The sequence below is a fragment of the Triticum urartu genome, chromosome 6 (genome assembly GCF_003073215.2).
Source record: "Triticum urartu cultivar G1812 chromosome 6, Tu2.1, whole genome shotgun sequence".
In the NCBI taxonomy this organism is placed as follows: domain Eukaryota; kingdom Viridiplantae; phylum Streptophyta; class Magnoliopsida; order Poales; family Poaceae; genus Triticum; species Triticum urartu.
The window spans coordinates 3,051,460-3,069,688 of record NC_053027.1 but is presented as its reverse complement, the minus strand read 5'-3'; the positions used below and the strand labels follow the sequence as shown (position 1 = coordinate 3,069,688).

General features: G+C 47.1%; 3 protein-coding genes across 3 annotated transcripts; 2 read left to right on the top strand and 1 right to left on the bottom strand.

Moving 5' to 3' along the window:
• Positions 1-611: 611 nt before the first annotated feature.
• LOC125513891 (protein disulfide isomerase-like 1-4) lies at positions 612-2,672 on the top strand. The gene is made up of 3 exons (XM_048679101.1): positions 612-1,243; positions 1,325-1,390; positions 2,228-2,672. The coding sequence occupies exons 1-3, from the start codon at positions 657-659 to the stop codon at positions 2,670-2,672; spliced, it is 1,098 nt and encodes a 365-aa protein (XP_048535058.1). The 5' UTR covers positions 612-656.
• A 2,494-nt stretch (positions 2,673-5,166) lies between these two features.
• On the top strand, positions 5,167-10,412 carry LOC125514607 (protein disulfide isomerase-like 1-4). Its single transcript, XM_048679943.1, has 12 exons — positions 5,167-5,845; positions 5,927-6,056; positions 6,974-7,139; positions 7,253-7,371; positions 7,470-7,550; positions 7,719-7,805; positions 7,947-8,021; positions 8,287-8,355; positions 8,439-8,519; positions 8,601-8,735; positions 9,549-9,605; positions 10,024-10,412. Exons 1-12 carry the CDS (start codon positions 5,259-5,261, stop codon positions 10,183-10,185), a joined length of 1,749 nt encoding a protein of 582 aa, XP_048535900.1. The 5' UTR covers positions 5,167-5,258; the 3' UTR covers positions 10,186-10,412.
• Positions 10,413-11,819: 1,407 nt separating this feature from the next.
• LOC125512994 (FAM10 family protein At4g22670) lies at positions 11,820-16,119 on the bottom strand. The gene is made up of 10 exons (XM_048678042.1): positions 15,846-16,119; positions 15,572-15,754; positions 14,704-14,791; positions 14,512-14,592; positions 14,272-14,336; positions 13,936-14,076; positions 13,738-13,854; positions 13,279-13,635; positions 13,118-13,175; positions 11,820-12,225 (listed from the first exon to the last, which is right to left on the bottom strand). Exons 1-10 carry the CDS (start codon positions 15,999-16,001, stop codon positions 12,128-12,130), a joined length of 1,344 nt encoding a protein of 447 aa, XP_048533999.1. The 5' UTR covers positions 16,002-16,119; the 3' UTR covers positions 11,820-12,127.
• Between the last annotated feature and the right edge of the window lie 2,110 nt (positions 16,120-18,229).

Below are 18,229 nucleotides of genomic sequence, written 5' to 3'. Positions count from 1 at the left end.
TCTGGATCAACTCATCCGCTAAAACCAACCTCGACGCAAACTTAGAAGCATGGACTAGTCGATTCGCCGAATGTTCGTCAAACGGTTTTAAAAAAAATCATGACCTGTTTTTTTAAGGGTGTAACCTTTTTTTTCAGTTCATCCATTGCCATCGGCGTTGGTTGGGCCTGCCTGGCCCATTAGCAGGAGGGGTCGTTGGGCCCTCACGCGCCCCACACCGTGGCCACTCACTCACACACTCCTCAGCGAACCAACCTCTGATTGAGATGGTTAGGTGGACAGTGGTATCCCCAACCCATCAGGATTCAAATCCTGGTGCTCGCATTTATCCTGGATTTATTTTAAGAATTCCGGCGATACGTTTTTAGTGGGAGTAAACGTTCCCGTCGACTACGAGGCGCCTACGATGACTTCGTAAAATCTCAAGATGATATGACAGGTCAGTCTCTCGAAGGTGCTCATAGGGGTAGAGTGTGCGTGTGTGCGTTCATAGGGGTGAGTGTATGCACGTGTATATGAGCGCTTATGTGTGTACTAATGCTTAAAAAAAAACTCACACGCTCCTCAAAAATTGAGTCTTTGCGTCCAGCCGGCGGATCCAAGTTCCACTCCCCACTTCCCCCAACGCTCCCACGCTGCTCGCCGGCCGGCCGGCCATGGCGGCGATGCCGACGCCCCGATCTTTCCTGCTGCTGCTCCTCCTCGCCACCCCCTTCCTCCTCCTCCCCCTCGCCGCCTCCGCCGCAGTCCCCACCTCCAACCCGGACATCGACCTGGAGTACCTCATCAAGAACGCCGGCCTCGACGACTCCACCCCGTCCACCCCCACCGACGACCCCGAGGACGGCGCTCCGGACTTCCCCGGCCTCGACGCCGACTACGACGAAGACGAGGACCTCTTCGGCGACGACGACGGGCCGGAGGAGGACTCCTCCCACCCCTCGGCGGCCGACGAGGCCCACGTGCTCCTCCTCACCGCCGCCAACTTCACCGCCGTCCTCGCGGCCCGCCGCCACGTGATGGTCGAGTTCTACGCGCCCTGGTGCGGCCACTGCCGCGCGCTGGCCCCCCACTACGCCGCCGCCGCCTCCGCCCTCGCCGAGCAGGGGGTCGACGTGGCGCTGGCCAAGGTGGACGCCACCGAGGACCACGACCTGGCGCAGGCGCACGACGTGCAGGGCTACCCCACCCTCCTCTTCTTCATCGACGGCGTGCCCAGGGACTACTCCGGCGAGAGGACCAAGTGAGAAATTTCACCAGATCCCCAATTCCCTCACTGCTCCAGCTCCGCTGCTGTTAAGAATGAATTTTGGCTTTGCTGCAGGGACGCCATTGTCGCTTGGATCAGCAAGAAGCTGGGCCCGGCGGTGCAGAACCTTAATGTTGACCCGTTTAGGGCTGCAACCTTAATGTTGCAGACTTTTCAGACGACGATTAAGGAGTTTTAGGTCGTGGTTCTATACTCAGTGATGCCGTTGGAGTTGATGGACTCACTTATCTTCCAAGCCTTCCGCTGTTATCGTTATTAGATGGCCTTAAGCCATATTTATTGTATTAAGTTCTCTATGAGACACTTGATGTAATAAGTGTGTGATTGCTACTCTGCTATAAATCCTTCAAGTACTGTGTGGTGTCAGCATTACTGATCCAGGGATGACACTGGAGCACAGAGATCAGACTGTTTGAGGTCTGGTCGCTACACGGGCTGGAAGCTCAGCAACGGGGGAGTGCCCATTCCCCCGTTGCCCGACGCCGTGGCCAAACCCGGGTACTTCGCCGACAAGGTCGAGGTCGTGCGCGCTTCCCTCACCGACGCCTAGCTCTCCCTCCCCTAGTACACCGCCGACAACCACGCGGCTTGGGCGGCGTACTTCCAATGCCGTCAGCAGCAGCGGCTGGCGTCCACCAACGGCGCGGCGGTCTTCGGCAGCATGAAGAACAGCGAGGGGCGCCGCCTGTGGTGGGGCGTCCCCGGCCGCACACTCGAGGGCGTGCTGACGCACCTCGAGGGCGGCAACAACCCGCCGTTGGCGTACCCCCCGGCGAGGGCGGCCGCCACGGCCACGGCTCACCGCCTACGCGATGGGCAATGGTTGCCCAAGAGGTTCGGCGCCTCCTCTTCTTCCTCCTCATCACGCTCTTCTTCGCACTCCTCCGGCTCTCCGGCGTTGCTCGGCGTCAAGGCCGAGCCCGCGGCGGAGACGTCGCTCGGCCGGCGCACTCGCAGCGCTGGCATCGTCATCAATGTGGGCGACCGGCGCGCCTCCTCGTCGGCTCCTCCTCCGTGCTTCGTCAAGCCCAAGACGGAGCCGGGGCTCGCGCCGGTGAAGACGGAGCTGGGCCTCCTCCCCGCGGTGAAGACGGAGCACGGCGGCGACGTCGAGCTCGACGACGACGCGGCCCTGGAATGGGCGCGCGCGGACTCCCTGAAGATGGCGAGGGAGCGCCAGTGCGCCGCCCTGCAGCGATTCGCGCAGCGCCGCCGGGGCCGCGACGAAGGAGGCATCATCGTCATCAAGGACAGCGACGACAACGACGACGCGCCGCCGCCACCAGCCCGTGTTGGCGACGCTGGTCAGGGGTCCACCAGGGACGGCCGCGTCAAGGAGGAGAAGCCCGACGGCGGCGGCGACGACGGTGACTACTCGGCGTTCAGCCAGTTTCTTTTTTAATTAGATATGTTATGTAATAAAAATCCAAACGTTATGTAATAAAAATTCTGTTGGTTAGGAGAACTGGCACTCACGCGCCTCCTACTCATGGGCCGGTCCTGGCCCAATATATCTTGTGAGCGCTGGCTCGGTTCTTCACTCGTTCGCTCAAAAAATTGGTCCTTATTTGCTCGGTTTTTTACTTTCCTGGTTCACCAGGTTTGACATGTTCCTAGTTGACCAGTCGTTATTGACTCTTTACTTTTCAGAATAAGTTCACAAAATAAGAAATTATGTGAAAAAGGAAAAAACTAACAAATTTAAAAATATCATGCAATAAAAAAATTCACAAAAATAGAAAAGTTCATCATTTAGATTTTTTGGCAACAAAGAAATGTGAATTTAAAAAATCATCAGATTTGAATAAACAGATCTATAAGTGACGCACACGTAGCATGCCACTTGTCACAATTTAGAAAGGTGAGAGTGATCTTTGCAATGAGTTTACCCCTCCATTAGTGATTTCGCCTAATCGCTCGCTCTAAAAAAAGGTCCTTCTTTGCTTGGGTTTTCACTTTCCTGGTTCACAAGGTTTGTTCGGTTCCTAGTTGACCGACCCTTATTGACAGTTGACCATGACCCGCATTGACCATTGACTTGTCAGAATAGTTCACAAAATTCAAACAATGTGAAAAAAAGGTTTAATGAATTTGAAAGAAAGATCATGCAATAAAAAAATTCACAAAAAAAGAAAAGGTTCGTCATTTTGAAAATAAAACCAGATTTAAAAAATGTGAATTTGAATAAATTTCATGAAATAAGAAAGTTTGACAATCTGGAAAAGTTAATAAGTTTGAAAAAAACTTATCAATTTTGAAAAAAAAACACGAATTCAAAATGGGTGAATTTTTTTTTACGTATTTGAGGAAAAATCATGAATTTAAGTAACAATGTTCGAAAACAATTCTCTTATTTGAGAAAAAAAATAGAAAAATTTGAAGAAAGTTTTCGAATTTGAAAATAGTTCATGTATTTTAGTAAATAAAAAGGAAAAGGAAAAAAATCAAATAAAAACCATCCACAAAACCCAAGCAAAAAAAAATTGGCCGAAAGCTTCTAGAAGCTTTCCACTCGTGCCTAAATGGTGGGCCGGTCCATTCTACACAAATCGAAGGAGGGGGGGTGTGCGCCTTTTACGGAAAAGGCTGTAATGGGCGCTTAAGGCGCAGGCCAGCGCGTATTCTAGCATTTGCGATGGCGTGGAGCACGGCAGTGGCATGACAGGCACAAACGAATCTATTCGAATATTTCTACGCTAAACTTTTATACTTGTTTAAAATTGATATTTTTACCATAATCCAATCTTGACCAGAATAATGTTCTATTATTTTGCTAAAATAGTTACCATAAAATAATGCTGCTAAATATTAATTATATTGTTCCTTATTTTACAATTATAAATGCCATGTGTATTACTATTTTTTGTTATGATAAATTTAATGAATATTGTGTAACAGAAGTTCTTTTAGAGAATTTCATAAATTATATATTTTTGACTATGTATGTGTTCATGGATATTTCAATAGCATGGTAGAGATCTAAGCGGACAATTTATTTGTTATCATAGTTGTGATTCTAGTGTACTATTTCGTAACACAAATACTGAGACTTCTAGAATGAAGGTGGTTATAGAGTATAAATTGAACTTCTAGCAAATTTGTTTTGAAAGCTAGATTTAATAACAAGTTGACGTTATGCGCATGATTTGTACTTAGCATTGGAATAACATCCCTATAGTAGTCAAGGGTGAACGTAAAAAATTGCTGAAAAGGTCTTCCGCCCAACTTTATATATAAAACAACGGATACAAGGAGATGAGAAGATCCTCTTACAAAGCAGGTCAAACAAAAAAAATAGAACTGGAGAATCCACATTGTACCACAAAGTAACCTAGACTACTGACAAAAGACGGTACAAGTGCCTCCAAGGGAAAGCATCGGACCTAGTTTTGCAACACTCACAACCAAGTTGTCGCCTGGAGAGGCCCCCCCTACCCTCCCGCTCCAGATCATGGAGCCCGAACTTGTCCGCAAAGATTGAGAATTTGGGGTGTGCCAGCGAGGACCCGCGTGCAAGATAAGAAGGTAAATGCAACCATTTTGCAACAGCAATGAAGAAGCTTCAAGGCAGGGTTTGAAAGTGTCCGTTGATGGCGGCACGGCACGTCGGAGACAACCTGGGCTCCACGATGATGCTCCTGGGAGAGAAACGGCAACAACGCGTCGCCGCCGCCGAGACCGGAGAAACGGTCAGGGGGTTTCACCCAGAGGCCTGGCCGGCCTAGAGAGATGGACAGCCGCGACGCCCCCAAGAGGGATACGACACCCACGGGTACCGCCGCCGCCCATCTTTAATCATCTTGGCATTGGTTGGGCCTGGCCCAGCAGAAGGAGTTGTTTGGGGCTCACTCACGCGGTCCTCATGTAAGTAATATGGTGGACTCTCTCCTGAAAAATGGAGTCTTGGCAAGTCCAGCCGGCGGATCCATTTCCATTCCCACTCCCACTTCCCACACGCTCTCCCACGCTGCTCGCCGGCCGGCCGGCCATGGCGGCGATGCCGACGCCCCGATCTTTCCTGCTGCTGCTCCTCCTCGCCACCCCCTTCCTCCTCCTCCCCCTCGCCGCCTCCGCCGCAGTCCCCACCTCCAACCCGGACATCGACCTGGAGTACCTCATCAAGAACGCCGGCCTCGACGACTCCACCCCGTCCACCCCCACCGACGACCCCGAGGACGGCGCTCCGGACTTCCCCGGCCTCGACGCCGACTACGACGAAGACGAGGACCTCTTCGGCGACGACGACGGGCCGGAGGAGGACTCCTCCCACCCCTCGGCGGCCGACGAGGCCCACGTGCTCCTCCTCACCGCCGCCAACTTCACCGCCGTCCTCGCGGCCCGCCGCCACGTGATGGTCGAGTTCTACGCGCCCTGGTGCGGCCACTGCCGCGCGCTGGCCCCCCACTACGCCGCCGCCGCCTCCGCCCTCGCCGAGCAGGGGGTCGACGTGGCGCTGGCCAAGGTGGACGCCACCGAGGACCACGACCTGGCGCAGGCGCACGACGTGCAGGGCTACCCCACCCTCCTCTTCTTCATCGACGGCGTGCCCAGGGACTACTCCGGCGAGAGGACCAAGTGAGAAATTTCACCAGATCCCCAATTCCCTCACTGCTCCAGCTCCGCTGCTGTTAAGAATGAATTTTGGCTTTGCTGCAGGGACGCCATTGTCGCTTGGATCAGCAAGAAGCTGGGCCCGGCGGTGCAGAACCTCACCGCCGTCGACGAGGCCGAGAAGGTCGTCACCGGCGACGACGTGGCCGTGCTCGCATTCCTCGACCACCTCTCGGTACGCTACGCAATGCGCCTTCTCCAGTGGCAGCAAAGTCAACCAAACCCAAAATTGCTTCAATTCCAAACCATGTTACACAGATTGACCCAAGAATACAGTGCTTGAATCGCAACCAAACAGCTCATGTGGCCATGTTACCCCAAATTAGCTGACCACAAGTGCAATGCACCTGTTTTTCTCACTTCCCCTGAATATTCTGTTAACTTAACTCACTGGATGAAATGTCAACCTGCATCTTCTGTTTCCATGCGCTCAGAACAAATCTGAGATCCGCTCGTATGTTTAGCTATCGGTACGCAATGCAAAGCCAAGCAACCTAAATCGCTTCAATTGCAACCCATGTTACCCAGATTGACCAAAGAATACAATGCCTGAATTCCAACCAAAGCACTCATGTGGCCATGTTTGTTACCCCAAATTTAGTTGACCACAAATACAATGCACCTGTTTTTCTGAATGCCCTTGTTCTTTTGCTTGCTCACTACTACGTACTAGTAGTAGATAAAATGTCAACCTACATGTTCTGTTACCATGTGCTGAGAACGGCTCCCGGATGCGCTCATATGTTTAGCTATCGGACACTTGCATATAACATTGTGATAAAATCCTTAATTACTCTATCATTGAATGTTATAGGGTGCTCATAGTGATGAGCTTGCTGCTGCTTCTAGGCTTGAATTGCAGCAACCATCCATGTGGCCATGTTACCCCAGATTGATCCAAAATTACATTTCGTCTGTTCCATGATTCCTTTGCTCACTACTAGATAAAATGTCAACCTGCATGATCTGTTACCATGTACTGAAAACAAATCCGAGATGCGCTTGTATTTTTGGCTATTCTAATTCTGCGCTGCATATATATATACACTATGGTGATGAATCATTAAATTACTGTGTCATCAAATGATATAGGGTGCTCACAGTGATGAGCTTGCTGCTGCTTCAAGGCTGGAAGATACCATCAGCTTTTATCAGACCACCAGCCCCGATGTAGCCAAGCTTTTCCACATTGACCCGGAAGCAAAGCGTCCATCCATAGTTCTGCTGAAGAAAGAGGAGGAGAAGTTGACCGTTTTTGGTATCTTCACCTCCAAGCTGCTTTGGCTTTCAGCGCCAGCCTTTCCTTTCCATTTCTTTACACGTTTTGGTTTGGCCATTCAATTGGATAATAATGTACCGTGTGCCATGCAGATGGCGAGTTCAGAGCGTCTGCGATTGCCGAGTTTGTGTCGGCCAACAAAATCCCATTGATCACCACCCTCACACAGGAGACCGCCCCTGCGATTTTCGATAATCCAATCAAGAAGCAAGTATGTCATGCTGTCTGCCATGGGGTTTTATTTTCATCATACTGTCGACCCATGTATTACTCCTTCGCTGACCTGCTGTCTTCTAATTTTGAAATTAGATTCTGCTATTTGCTGTTGCGAAGGAGTCCTCAAAATTTCTGCCCATCATTAAGGAAACAGCAAAATCATTCAAGGGGAAGGTATTTTTTTCCTGTTGATCGGACCAGTGTTTCATGAACTTTTTCCTCTGTCATGCTCCACGTTTTATACTCAAATCCAAGCCATCACTTATTTCCTTTCTAATAACTTGTGTGTTTGCTGAGGTGGAGTCTCACTAAGCACTGATGTGGCCTGTGTCTCAAATGCAGCTTTTATTTGTCTTTGTGGAGCGTGACAATGAGGAAGTTGGTGAACCTGTTGCCAATTACTTTGGAATTACTGGACAAGAGACCACGGTAATGGCTCTTAATTTTGTTGCCATGTTTATCTATCTGTTGATTTATTGTACAGAAGAACTATAGAATGCAATAATTTGACTTTGATTTTAATTTGTCTGCTCTTTCTGTTTTGTACATCCTGATTTGATTACTTTGCAGGTTCTTGCTTACACTGGGAATGAAGACGCTAAGAAGTTTTTCTTCAGTGGTGAAATATCACTGGACACCATGAAGGTAATTGCTTAAAATATTTTTTGCAAATTCAGTACTAGATTGGAAGTAAAATCATAAGAGTGTGGTCAACAGTTGCAAGAGAATGTAGTATGTTAGCAATATATAAGCTGAAAAACGTGTTTTTGCTTTTTGTTATTTGATTTATGCTGTTTTTTATACCACTTTATATTTCTAATGTTGTTGGGTAGGATGGTATCGAGTATCATTGTTCAAGAAAGTACAATGTTCCTTATAAAAAAACTTTCTACTTCTCGTTAATACCCAGGAATTTGCTCAAGATTTCCTGGAGGACAAGCTCACACCATCCTACAAGTCTGACCCAGTACCTGAATCTGTGAGTGGAGAAGAATTATCTGATATCTCTTTTCCCTGTCATTATTTACACGACAATGAGGCATTCTTTGTGTTCCCGTGCAGAATGATGAGGATGTCAAAGTTGTTGTTGGCAAGAGTCTAGATCAAATAGTTCTGGATGAATCAAAAGATGTCCTTTTGGAGGTATGTTCAGTTCTTGCCAGGTAGTATTTGAGAAGATAAAAATTGTGTGTTGTCCATAACGCCGTGCCATTTTGGACGCAGGTATATGCACCATGGTGTGGGCATTGTCAGTCACTGGAGCCTATCTACAACAAGCTGGCCAAGTATCTCCGTGGCATCGACTCCCTTGTAATAGCCAAAATGGACGGCACAAACAATGAGCATCCTCGTGCCAAGGTCTGTGTCGCTATCTTTTGACTTCTTCAAACTGGATATTACTTGCTAGACTAGTCTGAGTGCCGGGCCATCAACAGTCATAGAACCTCTACATACATTTTATATGAAACAATACTAGTTATAAAACGTGTAGAAGTTATTTCAACACTTTCCTCACTTGAATGTGCAGTTGTACTTGTTTATGGTGCACAGAAAGTATAGGTCCATTATCTGTCTGCTGCCATCTTACTCCCTCCGTCCCAAAATAAGTGTCGCTGACTTAGCACAACTTTGGTGTCAGCGACACTTATTTTGGGACGGAGGGAGTATCAGTATATGATAAATATATTTATTCTGCACCTATTTATCCATACGCTACAGTGTCATGGTACAGTTTGTCTAACGGGCTAAAGAGGTCGTATGGCTATTGTCAGATTTGAATCACATGCTGTTAGGAGTTAGAGACAGGTTAATTTGGGAAACAGGTCGTATTTGGCAAGACAGATTTGGCTAGGAAGATAGAGACAAGAGCTCGAGTCTTATGGGACAAGTTGAGTTGAGCCTCAGAAACGAACACTGTCGCCAGGTTTGTTGAAGGATGGCGCCATGTCCCCCGGTTATCTCGCTATAGTTGGAGGCCCATAACATCTTGAAATAGTGCAGCAGTATTTTTGATGCATATATAGTATTAAATGGCGCATGGGGAAGCTCGCGCTCTTCTATTTTTGGTGTGGCACTATGATTATGACTGTTACATTTTGAAGCTGCCTTTCATTTAGCTCTGTTTTCCTTTTAATTATCTTTCCTGACTTGACACTTTGCTTCCTGTTACAGCCTGATGGATTCCCCACAATACTCTTCTATCCAGCTGGGAAGAAAAGCTTTGAGCCTGTAAGTGCTTACATATGTGATGTTTCACTTCTTGCTTTGCAACACATCTCTCTTACTACGATTTTGCGATTTGTCTTTCAGTTGGTAGCAATCGCGTTAACCTCGCCCCTCTCCTTAATAGGGCTTCTCAGCACAGCTATCGTTATGCTTTGCTAGAGCTGTCTCTAGACTCCTTAAACTCAGCTAAAACATCCATGTGATTTAGCTGCTGATTTGTGCATGCTTATATCCCTGCAAATTTTGTGTATATGCCTTTGTAGGTGCTTTACGATTGGTCATGCCCTGTGATTTTGGGTAATGGTGGTAGATTCAGTGGACAGCTAGCTAAACTCATGGGTGGAGCTTGAATGGTGCTATGGGATTTTAGTCAACTGGTAACCTGATATACTAACTCAATTTGCTGGCTGAACTCTTGCAGATAACTTTTGAGGGGGACCGGACGGTGGTGGAGATGTACAAGTTCCTCAAGAAGCATGCTGCTATCCCGTTCAAGCTGAAGCGTCCAGACTCGTCAGCGGCACGGACCGACGGCGCCGAGGGCGAGAAGAGCTCCGGTTCGAACCCGAAGGACGAGTTGTAGGGGGATTACTTACGCCATTGACAACAAGTACGCGGTGCTGCTGTCAAAAGCAGGAGGTGGAGAACAAATAGCTAGGTATCAACTCGGGCCGCTGGAAGTGTATGTTGTGAATACGAATATTAGAATAGAATCCATTAGAAGCAAGAAGTCCTTTGCTTACATCTTGTTCCGTATCTTCAAACTAGATATATTCATACTCAAAATCTGAGAGAACCAAGGGTAGCCCACAGGTAGCTGGCTACATACATACAGTAAGAAAGTACGCCCCCCTGTAAACGTCTTGTAAAAGTTTACAGAGGGAGACGTGGAGTTTCTACACCCAGGAGCACAAATGCTCCTGGTGTGAACAGTAAAATCAAAAAAAAAACTGAAATTTATTTGCGACATACTTCCACAAATGTTTGTGGTGCATGCAAAATTTCATCACAAAATCACATTGGTGGAAGGCATGGTAAAAAAACTAAATCGATGCTCTGAAAATGTTACTTACAAAAACATTTTTGAGCTTCGATTTTGTATTTTTTGGCACGATTTCCGCCAATGTGATTACGCGATGATTTTTTGCGTGCACGACAAACATTTGTGGAAGTATGTCACAAAAAAATCAGATATTTTTTGAATTTTTTAGATTTTACTATTCATGCCAGCATTTGCTCCTGGGTATAGAAAGGCACTTTGGCCAAAGCACGGCAAGATAGAGTGGAGTTAAGGATGCGGAAGAATATGCGCGACAGTCAGCGCATACAAATATGCACTGAAAAACTTAAATGGTTCACCATACACTAAAAAAAGTTTAGTTTGTTAAAGGAAATGTTCATCATATATTAAAAATAGTTCATCCTACAATAAAAAGTTCAATTTGTATAAACAAAATGATTCAAATGTTCAAACATGTTTCCATTTAAAAAAATTGTTCATAAGTTCAAAAATGTTCATGCTTTCAAAAAATGTTTGGGAGTTTCAAAAATATTCTTCCATTTCCAAAATTTGTTCGTGTTTTTGGGAAAGTGTTTTTCAGCAAATTTTCAGAATTTTAAAAAATCTTTTACTTTTTAAAATAATCCAGAATTTCAAAAAGGGCTCACGTTTTCAAAAACAGTGGGTCATAAAAATATGTGCGACACAAATATTGGTTCGCACTTTCAAAATTATTCACAATTTTTCAATAAATGTTAAAAAATGTTTCAGATCTGACGCTGGTGTTAAACATTCGCGTGTATCATTTGCCACCAACAGCCGATACTTCTATTGGCAGTAAGGACGGGCCGTAAAATATTTTTACGTGCTTTTCAAAGAAATAGGGCTCAACTATCAAAAAAATTGTTTGGTTTTCTTATAATGTTCAAAAAAATAACAAATTAAGTTCACGTTTTTCAAAAAATGCTCACAGGTATTGAAATGCTTGAAACATTTTTTCTGTTTTTAAAAATTGTTATTAAATGCTAATCATCTCTAAATAACTGTGAAACATGTCCTGGACTAGGGAAAAAGAAACAAACAAGTAACAGGCACAGAACCAATTCAACTAGCGACACTACTGCAGCAAACAGAACAAGTAACCAATGCAAAGCACAGCAAAATCAGAATGCAAATAAGAATCGGGCAACACGAATCGCAGGCATAAAAAGCATTCATCAGCTGTAACGTCTTCTCCGCCAAATATATAAACAAGGAACTGTCGCATCATCTCGGTAAAACCCTCAAGCATCCGCAGACTGTCAGCCACCGCAAGTTCGCTACCGCTACTTACTACCAACATGTAATAAAAAGCCAGGCATGACATATCCCCCATCCAACATGCGTCTCTGCGCGCTAGTATCGCCAACCGACAACACACGCATGTCTCTCGATGCCAAAAAGACACTGCCAACACTTAACCAGAGTTTTTTGTCCTGCTGATGATCGCAAAACCATCGGTCACGAGGGCGGGCTCAGGGGGCGTTCACCGGTTCCCGTTCATCTTGGCCATCATCTTGGCTATGATGGGCCCCACCTTCGGGTTCGCCTGGTGCTTGGCCAAGTTGGAAGGGTTGCTCATCACTGCACCAAACAGAGGGTCAGGTCACTGCAAATGAAGTAATGAACAAGAACACAGGCTGCCAAACAACCCTAAAGCATCAGGCGTATAAGCAGAGATGCAAGATGATTCTGTCCTAATAATAACATCCATGCATTTACTATTTATAAGAGATTACAGTTCATGTTAAGCACTATAACCAAGTTTAGAGATTACAATTCCTATAAGCATTATATCCGAGTTTAAGAATACTGCAAGGTTCAAAAATTTAGTATAGCTCGTATAAAATGGTGCCTCCCATCTACGTAAATATTTGAGCCATGCAAACCCTGACCAGTAAATCACAGGACCAGAACAATGTACACACATATCCCTAAAGCAGCAAATACATGGTGATGCAAGCAAACAGCTCTGTCCTAACAATTAAAACTTCCATGTCTTGACAGAAAATTAGTCTGGCCTTCTCTAGACATGGATGCATACCAGGAATGTCAGAACCATGAGTACTAAGCTGAATTATTAGAATATATCTACTAATCTAGCAGTATAAGAACAAGGATGTCGTGTCGAACGCATAACATAACATAGTGGCCTCTAGTGATAAAGAGATGATCTGCGACACCAGATTTCAGGATTGAAAGTACATCACTAGCATGCTTGCATGTTGAGGATATTCAATCAAACTAATCCACACCTTCCATAACTCAACAAATATGACAACTCTACTCTAGATACAGACTAAATACTTTGGAAAGAAATATGCTGCACCTATGACCACTGCTATTATTAAGAGAAAATCTATCTTCAGTCAGCGGTTTTCCAGCACCAGGACTTGGCCAGGAAGATCAATTACAACAGGCAACTGTACTATAAAGTAAATGGGGATTAGAGAACTATTTGAGTAGAAAACTGTACCATCTTGAAGGGCCGCCATAACCTCTGGGTCACCAAATGCTGCCATCAGGTCAGGGTCCTGTTTCAAAGAGAAGAAAGAAGAACATTGTGTAAAACAGGTTTCTCCAGTATCAAGAGTTATGGTTACAAGGAAGACAGGCAGACACTGGGCAAGCACTTACATTCAAGATGTCACCCATATCAACATTCCCAGGAGCACCTCCAGCTCCAGGCATACCACCTCCCATTCCTCTACCACCCCCCATTCCAGGCATACCACCTCCCATTCCTGCGGGCATACCGCCCCCCATTCCTGCGGGCATACCTCCACCCATTCCTGCAGGCATACCTCCACCCATTCCTCCAGGGAAACCACCCCCCATTCCTCCAGGGAAACCACCAGGCATTCCTCCGGGGAAGCCACCAGGCATTCCACCCATGCCTCCTGGGAATGGGAAGCCACCGGGCATTCCACCAGGCATGCCTCCTGAAGAGCGGCTTGATGACTGCTCCTTCCTCTTGGCCTTCTCATAAGCAGCCTGTCAAAAACACAAGGCATTGAGCTTCAGTATGAATCCTAAACAGTACCCCTAGAAAGCTCCTACCACAAGTGGAAAAAATTAGTATGATGATGAACCCACTTGTGCCTCGGCACGGCGACGAAGCCTGTCACGCTCAGCTTTCTTCTCCGCCCTCTCTTTCCTCAGCCTGTCATACTTCCTGCGGTGTTCCACTATCTTGTGAGCATTAGGCTCCACCTGCATCAGGATCGTTGATATGAGCATGTGCGTTGTGTCCAAACATATATATAGGACATAGTTGATGCAACAACATCCCACCTTCTTGAGCACAGCATTGATCTCATCATCATAGTCAATGTTTGACGCGGCATGCAGATCACGAGCAGCTTCCTCCCACTTGCCAAGCATAGCATTAGCCATTCCACGGGTCTTGTAGCCCTTTGCAGAGTCTGGGTTGATCTGAAAGAAATACATAACAAAAGGATGGGTAATCAGATAAAGAGCATCATGTCCTGCTTGCAATCAACATAACTGATGTATGCTTAACCCATCCCTTTACACTCCAGAAAACTCTGCATCTAGACCACACTGTATGGTGCATGAAACAGAACAGGGCAGTAAAATAAAGGGACAGACGGGGAACAGAATCATCACCTCTAGAGCAGCGTTCGCATCACGGATGGCGGCAGCAGGCTTCTTCATTTTGATAAACACAGATGCTGCACAAAACACAAGGATTCCACAACCCAGTCAGGTGCTGCTAGTCACATGGGCAGTAAGTTAATGTAGCCCATACATGAATGATTGCTGATAGTGGATTCAACCGACACAAGGAATGCTTTTGTACAGCAACAAGAGGAGAGAATGCATCAGTGGCAGTCACATCATTTATACCTCTGGTACCGTACATGATTGCCGAGGTTGGATTCAGCAGTATAGCCTTGGTGAGGTGCTCAACGGCCTCTTCCAGTTTCCCTGACAAATAGTAACACAGCAACAGGGATTAGAGAACAAAGGAACAGAGGTGATGCCAGCTAGCCAGCCAGCTAGCACAGAGGCAAACAACAAGTCAAGAGTGTGTACTACCTTCTGACATTGCTTCCATTGCCTGGCCCTTTGCTTCCTGGGAGGCGTCACGGCTCTCCTCGGTCACCTCGACGGAAGAGTCTCCCATCTGTCAAACAAAAATCAGCGCATCGGTCAAGGGATGTGCTAAGAGCAGAGAGACAGCTGTATTGAAGAAGTGATCGCGCACTAGAAGAAGCTACTACATTATGCAGAACTGGACTAGAACAGGGCAGTGAAGCTCGACAAATTGTGAAGAAGAAGAAGAAGAAGAAAAAGGAGCTTCTTTGGTAATAGTAAAGCTAGACTAGAACAGGGCAGTGGAGTGTGATTAAAAAATTATAGTACAAGAAAGCATCACAATCCTGGGTTGTCAAACTAGAGCACTGTAGCAGAAGAAAGCAGCATGATCCCGGGTTGTCACTTGTCAGGTAGCAACGGTCTAGAGCAAGGCAGCGAAATTTGACATGGAAAGTTGCCAGAGGATTAAAGAAGAGTACGAACATGGTTAAGAACAACTAGACTAGAAGAGTGACAGGGCAGTGAAGATTGACGAACTATTTGAAGAGAAAAAGAGCATCCTTGGTTGTAAGGTAATGATGAAAGATCTAGCAACTTGAGTGTAACTAATTATGGAAGAAAACAGCATAATCCTGGGCTGTAAGATGACAACAATCTAGACATCTAGTGCAAGGCAGCAGGATTTTGCCAGAGGAAGTTGGCACATTTCTTGAAGCCGGTCAGTCTACTGTGATCCCGCGGCGGGGCCAAGAACAGGAGCAGTAACTAGTGCTTGCTGTGATGCGAGTTGACCGCGAATCTGGACTAGCAGAGCAGAACGGCGATGGAAACAAGGAAGCAGAGGATGGGGGTGAACAGAACAGGGGACCTTCTGGGGCGCGTCGTCGTGGTCGGGGTGGACGACGCCGTCGTCGTCGAGCTCGAGGTCGGACTCGACGATCTCCTCGTCGAGCTCGTCGGGCTCGGGGGTGGGGTCGCGCATGTCCTGGTCGTCCTCCTCCCCCTCCTCGTCCTCGTCGTCGTCGTCGTCGATGTCGTCCATGGACCTCGCCTGCCGGTCCAAATCCAACCCAGTAATCAGATCGGACAAACAAGGAAAGGGAACAGAGGATCGGGGCCGGGGAAGGGACGGAAGATCGGACCTTGGGCGCGGGCTTGGCGGCGGCGGCGGGGAGGTTGGCGCCGAGGGAGGCGAGGTAGTCGCGGAAGAAGGCGAGGGCCGGGTCGGCGAGGAGCGCCGGGTCCTTCTTGCACGCCTCCACGAAGGAGCGCAGCTCGCCCAGCTTGGACGGATCCATGGCCTCTCTGGAGCTCTCGCTAGGGTTAGGGTTTCTCCTCCCTCCCTTCCTTCCTCCTTGGGGCTCCCTGGGTTGGGTGGAAGTGGGGAAGTGGGGAATGGGTCTTATCACACGGAGAGGAGAGGAGAGGAGAGGATGCGAGGGTTAACTCCACGTTTCCTCCCCGACGTTTCACCAAATTGGCTACTTGCCGTGTGTTATAAGCGGGTTTTTTTTTTTTTGAGGGTGTGTTATAAGCGGTTTTATCAACGTGGTGTGACATAACCATTGAAAAAGAGACATGCGGCCGGCCTCCATACGAAGATACTCATGGGTTAGCATGCGAGGGTCATAAAGCCCGCACCCCACCTGAGGTTCCATGAGCTGGCTGCTCGGCCCCCTGAATGGCACAACCGGGCAGGTATTTATTTATTATAACCCGTGGGTGTTCGGATGATCACACGAGCGGTTTCACCGACGTGGGCGTGAGACGTTAATATGAAGATGCTTGTGGGAACCGATCGATAAGACATGCGCTCGTACATCCGGCTTGCATGACACTTGGATCCCAACACATTTTCTTCCGATGTATAGGATTTATAACAAATCGTCTTGGAAGATTAAAAAAAACATAACGGTTCGATTGATGCGCTCGTTTTATGAGCGACGATCGATTCATTTTGCACAAAACTTGGCATGTATTTAAACCCGCCCGCGGCTGAGTAGGCCGCTCGGCGGAGGCCACTCCCGTCGGCTCTAGAACCATGGCGGGTCAAAGAAGTGGCGGCCCAAAGTGCAGTTTTGACCGCAGCAGTAGTTTACAAGGCGGACCGGCGGCTGTTAGCGATGTGAAGCAGTGCCGGCTTGCGGCAGAGACTCCGGCGGGTGGCGGCTCATAGCAGCAACGACCTGCCCGGACCAGGGAACGGGTGAGGGCGACTCGCCAGCAAAGGCGGTGCGGACGGATGAGTCGGGGCGACCGAGGTGTCTCAGTAGGCCGGCAGTGGCGGCTTGCTGTGAAAACCAGGGGCGACGGCGGCTCAGCAATCCGTCAGGGCGGCGTCTCATGCGCGGAACCAATCAGGCGGCTGGTGTAACCGCGGGTGAAGGCCTGATTCAAACCTCGGATGGCGGCTCTTGCAGGTGACGACGGTGAAAACCGGCTCGGCGTGGAAGAAAGCGATTCGGAGGCACCGGTCTGTGGCGAAGAGGGAGACCGGCGGAGAGGCCCGGTGACCTGTAGCAGAAGGTGAGGCCAATGCCAGGCCACAGGAGCGAGCTCACGCGGGAGCGAGGAGGGGCGGGTTACATGTGGAGTCCTACTAGGATTAGGACCGGTCTACCTTCTAATACAAACCGGATATAAGTTTCTGTTTTTTACAGCAAGTTCAACAAGACTTTCCCCAAGTCTTCCCAACGGTTCTACTTGGCACAAACACTAATTAAACACAAAAAACACAATCAAAACATAGGCTAAATAATTTATTTATTACTAAACAGGAGCAAAAAGCAAAAAATAAAAATAAAATTGGGTTGCCTCCCAACAAGCGCTATCGTTTAACGCCCCTAGCTAGGCATAATAAGCAAGAGTAGATCTAGGTATTTCCATCTTTGGTAGGCAATTCTTCAATGGGACATCTATCTCCCTTAGGAATTTCTTTCTTTCTAGTGATTATCAAACTCTTAGGCACAAGATCGAAAAATTCATTTGTAGCAATTGGTTCTTTAATGATAGCAAAGAGATCGGGATGAATACTTATAGATTTAAGATCCGCAGTTTCCTTACTAGATGATTCACCCTTATTTTTAGGAACATACATAAGCTTGGCAATTTTAGTAGGAGGACTTGGAGTATTCTTTACGGAAGAAAAAACGGTTCCCAAGTTCGTAATGATACCCTCAAGTTTATCAATTCTAGTAGAATCTAAGTTTATCTTCTCATTAACTATGGGTTCTTTTTCCTTAATATTTTTCAAAGTCATTCCTACCTTAGATCCATATTGGGTAATTTGATTGTGGATCTTTTTATCTAGATTTTCAATTAATTCAATAGTAGCAACTTTATTTTCAATAATTTCAAGTCTTTGCATAACATGCTTCAAAGTTAGCATAGTTCCATTAACCAAAAGAGGTGGTGAGCCAAATAAATCTAACATAGCATTATAAGAATTAAAAATATGGCTACCCAAGAAATTCCCTCCGGTTATGGTATAAAGGATATATCTATACCAAGGACTAGCACCTACATA